Below are 18,047 nucleotides of genomic sequence, written 5' to 3' on the forward strand. Positions count from 1 at the left end.
AGCAAGCAAACAAATAGATTAATGGAACAGACTAGAGAATTTAGAAATGGACTCATACATACACAACTGATTTTTAACCTAGGTGCCAAGTCGATCTAATGGGGAGAAGGTTTTTAAACAAATAGTGATGAAACAACTGTATATTCCTCAAAATCTACCTACCTCTATATGTGAATATTGACTTGAGATGAATCATAGACCTAAAAGTAAAAAGTTAGAACCATAAAGTTTCTATAAGAAAACATAGGAAGAATCTTCATAACCTTAGGGTAAAGATTTATTAGAAAGGACACAAAATATTAAGAATAAAAATGTATGTTAGGCTTTATGAAAATTAAAACATTCATTATGAAAATAGGTAAGCCACAGACTGGGAAAAATATTCTCAATACATATATTTGCAAAAGGACTCATCTTGAATATATAAAGAACTCATAAATCAACAATAAAAAGCTCCAATTGACCTAATTTAAAAAATAAGCAAAAGACTTGAACAGACACTTTATAAATGATGCTTAACATTACTAGTCATCTGAGACATGAAAATTAAAACCACAATGAGACACCATTTCACACTCACCAGAATAGTTAAAATAAAAAAAGACAGACAATAGCAAATGTTGGTGAAAGCAAGGAGAACTGGAATTTTCATATGTTGCTGCTGGGGATATAAAATGGTACAACAAATTTGGAAAATTGTTTGGCAACTGACATACACTTATTCAATGATTCAGCAATTCTACTAGATATTTATTCAAGAGAAATGAAAACATATGTCCACAAAAAGACTGTACAAGAATATTCATAGGCTTTATGCATAATATCTTCAAAGTGAAAACAATTCAAATAAATATTGGTAGGAGAATGGATAAACACATTTTGATGTATTTATATAATGGAATACTTTGTAGGAAAAAGAAGAAACTATTGATACATATAACAATATAACTATTTCTCAAAAAATACTGGTGAGCAAAAGAAGCCAGACACAAAAGACTACTTACTAAATTACTTGATTTATTTAAAGGATCAAAATGGGCAAAACAAACATAGGATGATGGAAATCAGAGAGTGGTTGCCTGTGGGGTGGGGCTTATTGAACTGAAAGAGACATCAGAGAACTTTCTAGGCTGATGGAAATATTCTATTACTTATTTCTGGTAGTGACTGTATGGGCATATACAGTTGTCAAAGCTTCTCAAACTGAACATTTAATATCTATTATTTTATCATCTGTAAATTATACCTCGATTAAAAAAAGAAAGCCCAGAATAAAAAAGCATGGTTTGTTTATAGGTTCAAATGACTAAAATGCTCAGCACTGATGATTAATTCTTTTCTCAAATATTATCCCAGAAAATAAGAGTTCAAACCCCTTCTTTCATAAATATTCCTATATTTTAATCCATGATGATGAGTTATTTATTAAAATTCTTTCTCCTGATGATCTGTGTCACACAGGATTGAAAACATCAAAATTGATAAAATAAATCTCATCTCAAATGGAATAACATAGGACGTATAAAAATTAATTAGTAGCATGTTAGGAAGGACATGCCATCTATCTTTGAAAACTTTGGCTGGTGGAATAAGGATTAGGTAGATAGTTATTCAAATAAGCTTTTATATTCCACACTCTTCTCACCTCTAATTTACACTCAATACATTTTACCAAAAAAGTAAAAAATTAAAATATCATTGATATCTGAAAAACAAATCCTGTGACTATATATTATATTATGATAGAAAGAACTTAACTAATTCATTAATCTTTCTCACTTAGCTGATTTACTTTCACAGGCAAAGAATTGTATCTCTTGCAATTCATCTTTGTATCCTTAAAAGAAGCTAGGCCAGGGTCCTGAAAATAATGAATCCTCAATAATTTTAATTATATTTATAGACTTGATTTAATTAATGAACATATTTACTAATTATTTAGAATTTATGTCCAAATTACATGTTGCCATAATGGGAAATTTACTGCAATTATTCTATAATGTCTTCATATAAAATATTTGAACCAGAAATGAGCTCATTGGATAATTTATGGAAAGTATATTTAAGTATATGAAATGATATGCAAGTCTAACTTGCCCAGCTTAAAAATTTAACCATACTGTAATTACCTGACTAGATTTAAAATACACACACACACATACACACACACACACACACACAGAATACATACACACATAGAAAAAGTACAATTGTTAGATATATAAAAAACAAACAAATCCCACTGAGTCTACTTTTAGTCTGTACTTGAATATCTAAATGATTATAAAAGCTGCAAGTACATTGTTTTGAATTGAACATCACATTGGCCAGATCAGAAAAGCTGTGAACTGAGAAGGAAATTGTTATTCCAGTGATGGAACCTCCATTAGTGACTATTATTCTGCTGGCAGCTGAGACTTCAGGAGGCTCTCACTATGAAAACCAGTGGTCTTTTAATCGCACATTATAAGAGCATTTGTGATGCTTTGCAGGCAGCCTTTCTTCAAAGATTTTCCTGCTGCTTTCCTTCCTGAGCACAATAGGTTCAAGATGGCTAATGCTGCTCTGTCGTTATGCCAAGAACCTCCTGAATGCCACTGAGCTTTCATCATGAAGACGGATGGCAAAACATCAAATGTGAATATCTTGTTCTAAATGGGGACTCCCACGATCATGTTATTTTTGGGAGAGCAGCTCTCTGGCTCCATGGATATCACTTGAACAGAGTAGCCACGTTCTTCTGCAGCTCTTGCTCGGTCCAGATCCACCAGGCACATGCACTGTTTTCCTGAAATACAGTGAATGGTATCATGAAGAGCTCTTCAGTTAACAGTGTCATTTCAATTTAAGAAACTCTATACAGTGAGTATATGAAGAATGCTGTTTGCCTCCAAGTCCCGTTTAGTCTCTTTCAATTTAATTCTTGATCAGTATGGAGAGAAGACAATTATAAATATATGACATTGCACAGATTTTTTTCTGCTAATAATTTAAAGAATGTTAACTTTCTAAAATGTATTCATAAATAAATCTCAGATGAGAACTACAGATCCTATTTCCAACTTTGGTTAAAAATCCATGTAAAGACCTTTTCTCTTCATGAAAACACGTATCTGTAATAATATGAAATAATACTATCTGTCTTTAAGACTATCTAAAATGACATGCAAAGGGATATCTGAAAGAATGTTACATTTTGTACCTGGATTTAAAAAAAATAATAATGAAGAAACGAGAAATAGAAAATATTTGAGGAAATTTTCGATTGTGTGCTGATCATTTCAGGTGGATGTATAATGTTGAGCATAATATAACCTTAATTTTCAGAGCTCCTGTATCCATATAAAATACTGGTATTCAATTTTCTTTGTAATCTTTGGCAAACAAAAGAGGAAACCTGACTGGAAATCAAAGCAGTTAATTTGTGTTCCTTTGGCAAATAAATGTAAACTTCTATTTCAAAAGCAGCTCAGGAAAAAAATAATTTGGGGTTGAATATATTCAAAGCTATGGCTTACACATTCTCAACTTCTTTAAATTCAATATCTAAACTTCTTCATCTTTTTGGAAAAAGGTTACTGATTCTCCAGAACTTCATTCATTCCATTTTTACCTCAATAATCATGATAATTCCCAAACATTATTTCTAAATAATTTATTTAAATGATAACAGAAACTGCTAACTAAAAGAGCTTCAGAAGTGAAGATAGAAAACTTTGGAAGAGAAGAATCCTCACAGAAAACAGTGGAAAGTGAAATTAGTAGGTAATAATTGGCAATGAGAGATTCAGATTGAAAATATTTTGTATGTTTTCCTGGAAAGTCTCGTGCCCAAAAGGATAAACTGTGATAGAAATGATATAAAAAGAGATGTTTAGAATTCCATTTAGGCTAAATCACCCCCTTTTCATCAACAGCAGTATGGTTAACATTTTTTTTTTACCTTAAAATACCGTTCTTCCTTTAAGACATGTGTAAGTATCCATCCCCCCAGCCATCTACTTTTCAATTTAAAATGAAACATTCCCTGTCAGAAAGGATGTTCTACATTCCTTCAGTACCCACCCTGGGTTTACACTGCAGCTCATTTAGCCTTGGCTTTGATCCCAGTCCAGTTAATTTTTCTTTTTCCACTACATAGAATAATCTTATGCTTTCACGTGTTGAAGAACTATCTTTATAACTGAAATCCAGTTGTTGGTAGTCTACCTTTTGGGACCTGAGACGCTTCCTAAAATGTTCACAAAAGTGAACTGTGCAAAGTATCGATGTAGACATCTGATGGAGTCTATGACCTTGAACCTGACTTTCCCTCCCTTCATGCCCATGATCATGCCAGATGCTCCTCCTCTTCAACAAGCAATTTCCCTTCCGGCCACTCTCTTCTGGTTTAATGCCTAAAACATCAACCATGTACACGTCACCCCTCCCCGCCCCCACCCCCACCCCCACCCCCCAGATTATATCTGCATTCAGTTTGGTGGAGTTATATAAAATGTAATTTCATACATATATGTAAATTATACTTCTCTAAATATACATATTTGACTATACATTCAAATGTACATTCAACTAACTCAAAGTTTTGGGAATGGGAAAAGGAAGAGGAAGAGGGGAAGAGGTTGCAGGCAGGAAGGAGTAAGCTTTTTCCATGTTTATGTCCCAGAGTGTGAGAAAAAGAAGGAAATCACTTATTCTTTCAGCTTCAGGTTTCAAATGTCTCAACTGTGAGTATCTTGATATGCTGACTTGGATTTTAGAATTTCAAGATTACTATTTCTCATATAACATGGTCTCTGAATGCAAGCTAATGACTACATCTGGTGCTCAGCCAAAGAAACAGCAATCTGTTTCCAGCCCACGATGGTCTCTCATGTTGGGCTTTTCTAAATATTTTTAAGACTAGTTTTGACTCCACTCTATCATTCGAAGCCCTAATTTTGGAACCTAGACTTCCAGTGATGTGACCCCGTCACTGGGAAGCATTGCAAAAGTGGTAAGAGCTTCATGTCTGGAATTAAATAATTTGGGTTCATAGTGTGGTTCCACCATCTACTACCTGAAGGATTCTGGGCAAGCCTTTGTCCCAGTTCTCTCATCTGTAAAATATACATAATAGTATGTTCATACTCTATAGGTATTTTTATAAGAATTTACTGACATAAGGGCATTTAGCTTAGTGCTTAATGTTCAATCACTGTCAGCTATTATCCCTCTAAATGTGATTTCTTTTTCTAAAGCAAAGTCTTGGATAAATTCATTACTTAAACTTGAAATACTATTGTAGATCTTCCGATTTAGGTAAAGTTTATTACAAACATCAAATAAATTGCTCTATGATTGATAATATACAAGTATACTTTTTTCGTGAGAAAGAAAACATTATCATCCTTGTTTATACACTGTTAATGCATCAATTTTGGCATGCATAGTTGATTTTCTCATCCTTATTATTTTCTTATGTGGTTTCTGATAGAGCCTTCACTGTGTTCATAACAGTAAGAAAGATCTAACATAGTAATTCTACTCAATGCACAAAACATTAAAAATGTATTTAAAAATATTAATGTTAACAAAAATAGGATCAAATGTTGTTATTGTTACAAAGCCTTTTTGAAATATGAATTAAGTTTTCTGGGAAAAAATAAACCTTTGTTTCTTGTTGGTAAATGAACTAGTTTTACCCATACAGAGTTGGTCCATTCATTTGTAGGCATCTTGTACATAATCTACTCAACAGCTGCTGTGAAAACACATACCTATGAGCCTTCGTTGGGGTGGAAGCTGGACAGCTGTCTGATCTGCAAATCTGCACAGAATCATGTGTTCCTAAAAGAATAAGCAAGAGAATGTGCTTATTTTAATCTTCTGCTTCAAAATTATAAAAATTAAAAAAAAAAAACTATCTCATTTTTCTGGAGTTCTACATTGTTTAACTGAATAAGGTGTTGCAACAACTAGTACTTTCGAAAGAAGCAATTTTTCAGAAAATGGTGCTCAGTAACTTTTTTTTCCTTCAGCGGACTGCTCTTAAGAATAGATGCACTGAAGACCCTCAGGGCCATTTAACAGTTTCTTTTAGCCAAATACAGTTACAATTTGTGATTACAATGTATTAAATTAGTTAACCTAAAATTCGTTTATATTTTTCCTTTAATGAAATTTGAATCTCAGGAACATGGTTCCAAAAAGACATTCTAAGTGGCTTTTCTATTACCAGAGGAAAAGGAAGTGCTGTGCCTCACTATTTGTTGCTTCTGGAGTCCTCTGGACACCCAGTGAAGTGCTGGCTACGCCTTTGCTTTTCCAGCCTCTTCCCTTCACTCAGTCCCTGTAGAGGAGAGGAGGCTGGCTCGCTCTTTCTCCTCACTCCAAAACGCTGCGGGGTGTGTCTATTTCTGCTTTAAGACAAACCCTAAAGAGGACCTGAGGGAATGGGAGGGATATTACTGCTTCTGCTTAACAATTCTAGGAAAGATCGTATTAATGAAAGAACAAGGCTTTAAAGGGATGAGAGCAGATGAGGCTGCACAGCTCTTAAATCTGCAAGCAGCGAAAGGTGAGTGATTAGTTGCAGTCGAGATGACTTCAGTGTGTCCATGACAACTGTTCCTTCAGAACAGCTGCAGTTTCCAAGTGTGTAAATGATCTCACCTGTCAGCTTAGCCAACGGGTTAAACTCAGATTCATCATTTGTCTCTTGGTGTTTTGTACATTCAATTTGTGGCCTCCATTTTTTAATAAGGTAATTAAAATTATTGCTTGATGTTAGTTCTTTCTGACAGGTTACCTTTGTATCAACTTTTATGCATTAAAAAATGCTATAATGCTCACTATAAAATTTAGTGACAATGTGTAGAGTACTAAAAAATGGTTCAATTAGTAAGTTTTATTAAGCTCCCATAAATTGGTATCAGCAAAGGGTCAGAAGAAGGATTTAGAATTACATAATATGAAAAAGGCAAGAAAAAGCATGCCTCGTGGTGTTTGTAAATTAAGGTTCAGTTTAAATATAGTAATGTTGAGCATTCACAACCTCAGATGAGGTTCAATTCTCTTGTTTTGATAAGTTCCACCACATTTTATTAGAATTATATGTGGATGTATTCTTCCTAGCAGAAATTAAATTCTGAAAGGGGAAGGCACATAGTAGGTACTCAGTAAAGGTTTGCCGGCTAAATTGAACTGTGGAGAAGAACACTTGCAAAGTGACCCTCAAGATACTTGGGCACTAAGTTATTGTAGCTCTGCCAGCCTGCCCGCCATGGTCATGTTAGGGAATACCGAGACATTATCTTGCTGCAGTATCCAAGAAGACTTCTCTGTAGGGCATTTACATCTGAGACCCTCAAAAGGGCTGGTGGCCAAGCAGTTCTTGGGGGTGTGGGAGAAAGAGACGATAAAGATGAACTGGGCCCAAGGAGTTTTGGAAGAGCCCGAGTGCCGTCTTTTTTGACTAGAAATTTTTCATTATTTTCTAGGCAATGAGACTGTGGCACCTGACCTCCTCACCACCCTGGGTTTTTTCCATATATTCTCTCAGAGTTTTCTTTACCTAGCATCACTCAAGGAGAGATTAAAAGCAAGGGTCTATTTTTTTTTTCCAATTCATTTTCTACTTTATTGATAGGGGCCTTGAGAGAGAAAAGTAAGGTGTCTTGAATCTTATGAAAATGAAGTTCCTTGGGTCCTAGTATTTACCCCAAAACCTTATAGTTCCCTAGGATACGAAAACTTTAAATCCAGTGGGCAAAGGTTAGAAAAGTTCCGGTTGAGGATGAAAGCATGAACGCTGAGGTTTCTCTCTTCTCCACAGGTGTCTGTCTGTCTGTACAGTACATGGATGGGTAGGGTGGGGTTGGGGAGCGGAGTGGTGGGGTAGACCTTAAAAGAGATAGAGGTAAAGGAAATATAGTTGCCAGGGTGGTAGAAATAAATCTTTTTAGGTCACAGCATACCTCACTATTTCATTGCTGGAGGGACAAGAAGGCAAAATTCTTAGAAGGCAGGGGCTGGTATATAAAATAAGACTGTATAATTTTAGTGAGTTTGTACAAGAACTGGAATTAACCAAACTAAAAATCCAAACTAATTTATCAACTTTTAATAAAATTTACATATTTCTCTCAAATATTATTTCTTAGATTACATTACAATTTTCCTGATCAATTAATTAGTTAATAATGATGCTCAAAAAGATGAAAACTATCTTGTTCAGGTCGGTGACTCAAAACTATGTAATGGTCTGACTACTGTTGGGAAACAATTCTCCGTGGGTCTCTTGCATTTCTTCATGTTTGTGAGCAGAGACACTGCCTTCGTTCTAGATCAGGGGTTGGCAAACTATGGCCCACAGGCCAAATCTAGCTTATGACTCTTTTTTGTATGGGTTGAAAGTTGAGAATGTTTTTACATTTTTAAAGGGTTGTAAATCTACAACAACAATGACAAGAATAGTGGAGAATATGTGAAAGATTTGTAAGTGACCAGCAAAGCCTGAAATATTTACTATTTTACCTTTTACAAAAAAAAGTTTGCCTCTATTCCAGTTTATCTTTTCAAAGACATTTGTATGATGAACAGCCTTGTGAACTATATAGGGTTTCCACTCTGGAGGAAAGAGTATGCATGCTCACTTTGAGATTAAATCTTAAAACATTTAGGTTTCCTAAGCTCAGGTTTCCTCTCCTGTAATGCAACTCACTGTGTATGTAGGTGTCACCTGGCTCTTTTTGTACTTCTCTGTGGGAATTAGGCCTCAGAGAGTCAGTGCAAAAATGATTGCCTACTCCTATTTCTGTGAGTAATAGCTGTGTTTGCCTCTGACTTAGGAATCTCTGGTATTCTACCAACATCCATGAAACTGTGGTAGGCTAACTAGTTAGCTTGCAAGTAGGGCAAATTCTCAAACCCTTCACAAAATCTTGTCAACTACTTAAAGATTAATCTTGATTAAAAAGAAATCAACAATAAATGTTCAACTAATTCAAATATGACTATGGACTATATACTCCATTAGAAATTTAGGAGGGAAAAATATAAAGAAGGGATAAGAAATATATTAGGAAAACATCTAAATATTTTTAAGGTTACCTTGTATGATAAAGTTTTCTTAAATTGTTCACTGAAATAGAAAAGAAATAAGAATTAGTTATCATTTTAAATACCAAAGGTTAAAAGTAGAAATAGTCCTAAAGGAACTAAATGGCAAACAAAAATATGTATTTTATCTGAGGAGAATATGATGCTACCCTGAACTAAAAATTATGCCAGTTCAATATGTCTTTATAAAAAGACAAAACCGTAAGATCAGTATGTTATTAATTTAAAAACATTTCACACTGATAGATTACACTATTAGAGAAGTACAACCATATTTTTCCCCCTTTTCCCCACATGGGTGCACACAGTTTCAGTCAGTTTCAAAACGTAGGTTTTATTGTTAATCAGGTGTGGTGAGGCCAACAAAATCAGGAGAGGATTGCCATTAAAAAGATAGCTTGTGACTCAAAGTTTCCAAGAAAAGGTGGCATGCTATGCCATGCAGGGCCACATGGGGAAGCACCGGGGTTGGTCAGGAGGCAGAGGGAGAGAGGTAAAACGCAGGCAAAAGCCTTTATTACAGATTACACTGTAATAAAGTGGAATGGCAAGGCAGGGCTCACAAGCCCAGATTGGCTTGTTTGAATAACGTTAGCAGGCTCTGAGGCCTACAGGCTGTGCCTAACTGTCTGGTACATGGCCCTGGGGTGATTAGAGCGGGGGAGTAGTGACCCTGGAGTGGTCCTCCAATGACAAAGAGGGCAAATGTCAGTAAATCTACAGAGATGTGAAAAAAATTAAAAGACACTAAATTGAGACTTTAAGATCAGTTAAGTGAGACTGCAGGCAGAACAACTCAAATCAGCATTCTTAAGAATCTAGTGCTAGACTTACAAATTTTTTGGTAGGTAATAAAAGATACATTTTATCTAAGTAGATTTAGAATAAAATAAAATTTCAACTATTAAATAAGCCTCAAATTATATTTTAATTTTTGCTTGTCCACAGTTCCTTTGCTTTTCTCTCAACTAGTTGCAAATTGTAGTAAGAAACAAAACAATGAATGACAAAGAATAAAAAGGCTATTATATGTATGTTTAATCTTTAAATTACTTAGAAACTTTCAAGTATAAATTCTAATGGAAATTTTCTAAGGTTTCTTGAAAGTAGTAATGCAAATGATTAAGAAGTCTTTTTGACATATTATATATAGGATAGACTTTCCGAAGCTAGCATATTTAATATATTCTATAATTAAAATGATCAGCGTGATTCTCAGTAACTGTGATTCAGAAAATGAAATGTTGCAAACACCAAGAGAGTGGCCCTCCAATAAGCTGAGTCAAAGTGATGATAATTAGAATGTCTCCCTTCTGCGTGAGATAAGAAGGGCTGTAAAAATGGCTATCAGGTTTACAGACTAATCATCGCCCCCCATGGGCAACATTTAAAAATAATACTTCTGCTACTACTGTAACTAGTAACAGCTCAAATTTATTGAGTGTTTAATTTTATGCCTCTTCTAAGTGCTTAAAATATATATCATTTAAGTCTCACAAAAACCTTGAGGTAATTAATTTACTATTATAATCCCCATTTTGTAGATGAGAAAACATAGGCAAAAACAGTTTAAGTGAATTGCTTGAAGTGAAACTACTTATAAAATGATGACGAGCCAATATTTGCACCCAGAAGAAACACTTCCAGGTCCTAAGCACTTAACCACTACACTCTACTGCCTCTCATAGATGATGATTTCCATTTAGAAGCACACAGAGAAGTGCTGAAGCTGTCAGACTTCCAGTTAGCTAGCTGATTCTTAGACAGATTTGCTTTTAAATTTCAGCAAGAGCTGGATCCAGGAGAAAAATCAAGGACAGGCATAGAGATCCTCTCCTCCTTATATAACTTATAAACAATACTTGCCATTGTGGAAACAGGAAATAAGCTTAAAACTTAATCTCATCACAACTTTATATCAAATGACTTTTGTGCATTGGTTTAATCTCCATATTGGTGCCTTAGGTAGAATGCTAAACTTCACCTTTTTGGAAAATTAAATTTTGAGGTGTTCTGAATGAAACCATAACAGCAAGGGCATGTGACAAAGGAAGCCCGTGTTTTGATGCAGTGCTCAATCACCATGTCCGTTGCCACTCCACAGGCATGCAACGCCACCTGGAAAACAAAACCAGATCTTAGTGCTAAGTTCTTTCTTAACAGTGCTGTTTATTGCCTTTTTTTTCCCCCAAATACTTTTTGTGAGGACCGATCCTCAAAAGGTTTCCAGGTACCAAAATATCATTTGGACTAGTTAGCTATTCACGTTAAGAAAATTAAACAAAGTTGAAAGATTATAAATGGGACACTGAGAATGAAGCATAAGATTCATTCAATGGAAAATGTGATGTGATGGTAAATATGGAAAATTTAATATGCATGCATGTCTAAACTAGTGTTCTTGCTGATTATGAATTTAGTTAAGTTGTAGCATTGTGGCAACAATACTAGACTGAAATCAGAATTTCTGGTCTAGAACTCTAGCTGTCTGTGTAATCCTGGGCCACCTAAAATTTAATTTCTTTGGGTCTTCCTCTCCTCGACTATAAACTATAGTGAACATGACATATTACAATGCTGATGCAAAGTTTAAATAAAAATGTATTTGAAAACACTTTTTAAAATACTGCATGAACATAATCAGTGTTGTATAACAACTGTCAAATCATATTTATGTAGCACCTTTTTATATTCATATAACACTTCTTAATATTGACTGATGAATCACATGAACTACTTTTAAAGAGCTTATTTTAAAAAAGAAAAAATTATGAATTAGAGTCATGATTAAGGCTTCAATAATTTAGGAAAAGAAAAATAACTCTAAAAGTGATTTTAAAGTGTTTTCAAAATGAATTCCTTAAAATTATCTATATTGTATTACAATAAAAAGTAGGCAATTGTGAAAATTATTAGGCTAATAAAGCATAATAGGATTCTATGAAAGAAAATCAGATGTAGGGATCTTAAAAGATGAAACATTTTGTCAGAAATAGATGCTCAGATCTCCATTTCATTCCGGACACAGGCAAATTGTACCAGATTATAACTATCCTTTTTAGGGACAGATCTCTCAACTTCAGGGTTGGGAGGAACTTTTAGAATGAAGACAAGATTTTCCGGAAAATTCTAGATGTGCAGTATCATAAGCTAGATTCCCCCAGTGAATGACGAAATCCAAAACAATGCTGGATAGGAAAGAGAAAAGCAAGATCTCTGTTCTCAACCCTTCTGAATCCTCCCCTCCTTCCAGGCTTCCATCAGCTGCGTAAGTCCTCACTTAGCGTCGCCGATAGGTTCTTGTAAAACTGTGGCTTTAAGTGAAATGGCATATAACAAAACAAATGTTATCACAGGCTAATTGTCATAAACAAAAGTTACAAATCATATGTCTTTCTGGTCACAAAAGCATCACTGAACTTCTAAACAAAGACCCGAAACACTTTTAATATTAAACATGAAATAAATGTGAGCTATACATATAAGAAAGAATAATAAAAACAAGCAAGGTCATTATTTTCCAATCTACTTATTCCAGTTTAGGGTCACAAGTCGCTTAAGCCTATCCCAGAAGCTCAGGGCACAAAGTAGGATCCACCCTGGACAGGACACCCTCTCATCGTAAGGCACACCCACACCCACACCATATCACGCACACCAGGACAATGTAGACACACCAGTTCACCTCAAGTGCACATCTTTGGGATGTGGGAGGAAACTGGAGTCCCCAGAGAAAATGCATGCAGACGTGGGGAGAACATGCCAACTCCACACAGACAGTGGCCCCGACCAAGAACTGATTTTTTTTTCCCTCATCAACATTATAAAGAAAAGATGAACAAAATGACAGTGTTCAAGGACCTGCTATACATATATGTCAACAATCCCTGTGGCTGCTGTTAATCCATCTTTTCTGTTTTCTTTTATTTTTAATTTATTTTTTATTATGGTGACATTGGTTAACGAAATCCAGTAAGTTTCAGGTGTACAATTAACAGTAAGGCATATATATATTGCATTGTGTGTTCAGAAATAAATAGTTACATTTATTTCTGTCACCACATATTTGATCCCTTTTACTCCTTCTACCTCCTCCCTCCCCTCTACCACTAGTCCACTGTCCATGTCCATGAGTCTCTGTGTTTGTCCTATTCGTTTGTTGCTTTTAGGTTATATCCCATATATAAGTGATATCATGTGGTTTTCCACTTTCCGGCTTATTTTGCTTAGCATGATTATCTCAAGGTCCGTCCACTCTGAAACAGAGGCTAGGAAGGCTGCCACCCAGTGAAGGTGGCAGCAACTACAGGGCAATTGGGGGAGGAAAAAAATCTTGATTTCTTATCTGTCCCTTTTATTTAATCAGCTTTGAAGAGTAAAAATCAGGCTAGTTCTTATTTTTGTGAGTAGCTTGAGAAAACCTCACAGTAAAAATTATACATGCATTTTGGTCTGGATGGAGAGAGAAGAGAACCAGCATTCACTGAGTGTCCTTTATGTGCTGACATTATGCTGAGCTATTGCATGCAAATCGCTCTATGCTCACAACAGCCTTGAAAGATATTATTAAACCATTTTAGAAGTGGGAAAACTAAGACTCAGGGAAATTAAGAAAGTGTCCACAACAAAGCAGCTCTTCAGGGGCAGGATCCTGACCCCATGAATTAGTTACATCAGCCTGCTTCTCCATAAAACCCTCTTAAGGCTCTTAAAGAAAGGTTTAGACAATTTACTTTTATAAATCTCTCTTAGGTTCACATTCCCTTTGCTACATGCAAAAGAGTGAATTTATTTCCCTCATTTAAAGAAAACAACTAAATCAAATAACTATTTACATGATGGATTTTAGATCTAAAAGGTTTTGCATCACATGCTCCTAATTTCCATTGTCATCAAATGCAGGTCAGAAATAACAGGCAAATAATGATGAGAGATATACGTCAGTGGAACCATGTGATTATGGAAATTTAGCATACACTGAAGGTGGCACTTCCAACACCTAAACAAAAGATGGACTTTTTGAAAAGTGATGTTGATCATCATATAAAAAATAAAATTAGATCCTTTCGTCTCACCACACATAATAAATATCAAATGGATTAGAGATTTAAAATGAAAAAGAAAAAAAGCGAGTTCCTCCATAACTTGGAGGAGTGGGACGTACTTTCTTAACTGTGTCTGAAAATCTACATTCAATAAGGGGTAAGGTTAATAAATTTGACAAAGTAAAAAGACAAAAAAAAAAAAAGACCAAAAAAAACCCTTTTAAGTGGCAAAAAAAAAGTAAAAAAATCAATGACAAAGTAAAAAAAAAATTTTTTTTCAACTTATAGCATAAACAAAGGGTTACTATCCCTCATATATAATAACTTCTAAAAATAAAGAAAAAGCCCAATAATCTGATAGTAAGATGGGCAAGAGATTTGGACAATTCACAAACAAATTATGCAAATAGGCCTTAAATCAAAATCATTTAATATTGCTCAAAATGAGAAATAAGTATTTAAACTACATTAAGATATGACTTATCACCTACTACAGTGACAAAAATCCTAAAATTTGATGCTAGTCTATGAGCCAGGCTGTGGGGAAGCAGACATTGTCATATATTGGTGATGGGAATACAAAAATGTCACAAGCCTATGGAGGAGGAATTTAGCAATATCCAGCAAAATTACATGTGTAATTTGTGATCTCACTTCTAAAAACCTGTTTAGAGACACAGCAAAAATATTTTTTAAATTATTCATTGAGGCAGTATTTGAAATCACAACAAAATGGAAATAGCCAGTTTTCCATGAACACAGGACTGGTGAATTAACACAAGGAAGTACTCTGCAGCTCTAAAAAGAAATGAAGACTATGTCTATACATGGCCATAGACGACATTATTAAATGGAAAATAATTTTAAAAAATGTTCAAACTATTTTCAGTAATCATCATTGGTGATTGTGTGTGTGTGTTTTTTTTTTTTTTAGAACTCTAATGTGTATATCGTAAGATAAAATAAGTAATATGCTGATGTCATTAAGAAACAGATTTTTATTTTTTATCATACATAGGAGAAAAGAGATATATGGTAGCTAGATGAGGCTAAGGTAAAAATCACATAGTCCTGAATTTAAATTGGAAGTATCAGTATGAACCCATGATGATTTTGTTTAAACACACACACACACACACACACACACACTGCCTAGCTCAGACCACTGAGAAGCCTAGAAATAAAGATCAAACCAGTAGCAATGACCATTCCTAGGACCTAAACTGTGCTAATCCAAATAGCGTTTTCCTTTAAAAGACTTTAGAGCTCCGTGGAGAAATAGCTGATGCTAGCTTATGCAGGCAATACATAAGATGGGCTGGAATAGCTTTTTATACCAAAAGCACAGATGCTATCAAATACTGCTGAAGCCTTATTGTAAAGACTTGGGGGCCAACTCTGATGCTTACACTGAACAAAGATGGAAATATTTCAGCATCGGTGACAATAATAACTGCAATGGATTGAAGTGTTTCAAAAATTAGATTGATGAGTCAATAATCATACTGAAAAAAAACTAACGTCATTTTTTGGTAGATAACCGACTCACTTTGAAAACTGGAATATATAGGAAAAGAAACAAGTTTTATCTAGCCTTTCCTATGTGAACTATACCTCAGTGTAAGCAAATCATCGATAAGGAAAGTAAATGAAGACAGAATTATAAAGTTTGAAGAATATCACCATTTCACTGCCCTTATTGAAATAATAGAATGAGGGGCAGTGATCATAAATGCTGCAAATGTTACACAAGAGATAACTTGACACAATATCTTTTCGTTTTAGAGAATGAAAAGAATACATGTTGATTCTTCTCTAAGAGAATATATATTCTAAGGGAATATATTTTGATAAAGAGTATATGCTAATTTTTGATATAAGGCACATTTTCAAATATACTAAGTCTATGCTTATTCATACCCCAAACCAGTCATGTGTTAGATGTATTAAGACTCTTTTTTTTTTTTTTTTTCCTGAGAATCATTTAACATTTACTACTCTTTTCCTAGCCCAAAGTATGCATGTATGTGTTGTTATTCCTCATTTGACAAAATGGCTAAGTGGCTGGTCCAAGGTCACAAATGATGAAGCCAAGATTTAAACTCAATTTGTCTGACGCCAAGCTTTATTGTAATACTCTGTGTTCCCATTTACTCCTTTTTAAGATGTGGGAAGTGAACAGGAAGTCACTGACTGGACCTTACCACCAGCTCTCATATTAACTAGCTACATTCCTCTTCCCCACCTGGAATCTCAATTTCTCTGTCTGTAGAATGAGTCTGAACTGAATGATCTCTAAATCTGCTGAAGACCCATCATGCTCTGAGCCTCTGCTTCTCAAAGGAGTCTCCACCAGGTGTCTTAGACAGAAGCAGGTTTGGTCCTAACTGTGCACTCATTTTCCCCCTCTTTAAACACTTTCCTGAAATTATATTATAGGTAATTGACTTTGAAATTCAAATAATGCTAAAAGGCATGCAATTACAAAAACAGTCCCTTGCTGGTACACATATTCTACCCCTAAAAGAAAATCTGGAGACCAAAGTGAATGCTTTTCAACTCATTAGTTTTATTACCTGAAATTTGTTTTTCTGTATTGTAAATGTATATTACTATCTCTTGATTTGTAAATATTAGACATTATCTATTGATTTTGTTATGGGAGATGAGGATTTTTTTTGCATATTTATGCACCTTTTCCACTTTTCTCATCCTCATAATATTATCATCTCCAATTTTTAGTTGTGTTTATACAATGTTTTTATTATCAGCGCTTTGTATATACTCTTCACTGCTGAGCCAAGTGTGCTGCACATTTTTTTTTTATATCTAAGACTTTCCCTACCCACTCTTGTATCGGATACCATTTATTCCTATTTCTTATTTACTCTCTTGTTTTGGTGAAGCAAATTTTCTAATAATTTACTGAAGTCAATTTTCTTGAGACCTTGACATTTTATTACTTTCATACATGATTGGTGAATTGGTTAGATATAGAATTTTAGACTGGAAAATTTTCTTTAGCATTTTAAAGGCATTGCTTCACTGTCTTCCATGTTGCTACTGAGAAGTATGGTAGCATTTTAATTGTAAATTTTTCATAATGACCATTTTTTTTTTTCCTCTCTGGAAACTGTTAGGAACTTCTTTTCATTTTTTGGTGTTCTGAAATTTCACAATATGTCTTGGTTTAGGTCATTTTTCAAGAGGGCTTTTTCAGTCAAGAGAAATACATCATATTGATACACTTTCTTATATCAGTTCTTTGATATTCTCCTCCCCACCATTTTATCTGTTTACTCTTTCTGGTCCTCTTATTATTGAAGTATTAGACTTTGTGGACTGAATCTCTAATTGGTTTTAAAAAGTTTCTTTCCAGTTTCTATCTCTGTCTTTTGTTCTATTTTTTAGGTGATGTTTTACATTTCATGTTTTAGGTTTTCTACTTTTTAATTTTGGTTAATATTTTTTTAATTTCCAAGAAGTTCCCTCTTGTTGTCTAATGATTCATTTCTTCTTTTCATTTTATACTTGTTTCATCAATGCATTATCTTTTCTGATCTCTCCCTGAACCATAGCCTTTGTCAGGTTTGTTGCTTTGGTTTCTAGCTTCTATTTTGGAAGTTTTCCATGTTCCATATTCCTTGGCTGTCAGTTCATATTACAGGGCAAATCACTAAAAGTTATTGGAAGTTCTAAATGAAAGCCTTGAAGACTGGAAGACTTCATTAGTGACTGGGTGATTAGGTGACCAGGTGGTTTTTGTTTGTTTCTTTTAATTACAACTAAAGTATCTGTAGTTTTTTTCTCTGAGAACAATTCTGATTCTGCAGAGGGTCTTTTAATCCCTTTTATTGAGATGATTCTAGCTTCTGGAATTAAGTGGCAAAAGGTAGGGTG

The 18,047-nt window shown here is 34.5% G+C and overlaps 1 protein-coding gene across 6 annotated transcripts in view; it reads right to left on the reverse strand.

The window, feature by feature from the left end:
• Positions 1-259: 259 nt before the first annotated feature.
• The window catches only part of GSTCD (glutathione S-transferase C-terminal domain containing), a 120,759-nt gene continuing 102,971 nt past the window's right edge, over positions 260-18,047 (reverse strand). For all 6 annotated transcript variants that reach the window (XM_023531369.1, XM_011361487.2, XM_011361485.2 and 3 more), the window contains 4 exons: positions 11,087-11,220; positions 9,094-9,124; positions 5,760-5,829; positions 260-2,788 (listed from right to left, as the gene is read on the reverse strand). In XM_023531369.1, coding sequence (XP_023387137.1) covers positions 2,652-2,788; positions 5,760-5,829; positions 9,094-9,124; positions 11,087-11,220 — 372 coding nt within the window. In that variant the 3' untranslated portion in view covers positions 260-2,651. The remainder of the gene's footprint in view (positions 2,789-5,759; positions 5,830-9,093; positions 9,125-11,086; positions 11,221-18,047) is intronic.

Source organism: Pteropus vampyrus, unplaced genomic scaffold (assembly GCF_000151845.1).
Source record: "Pteropus vampyrus isolate Shadow unplaced genomic scaffold, Pvam_2.0 Scaffold67, whole genome shotgun sequence".
NCBI classification, from domain to species: Eukaryota; Metazoa; Chordata; class Mammalia; order Chiroptera; family Pteropodidae; genus Pteropus; species Pteropus vampyrus.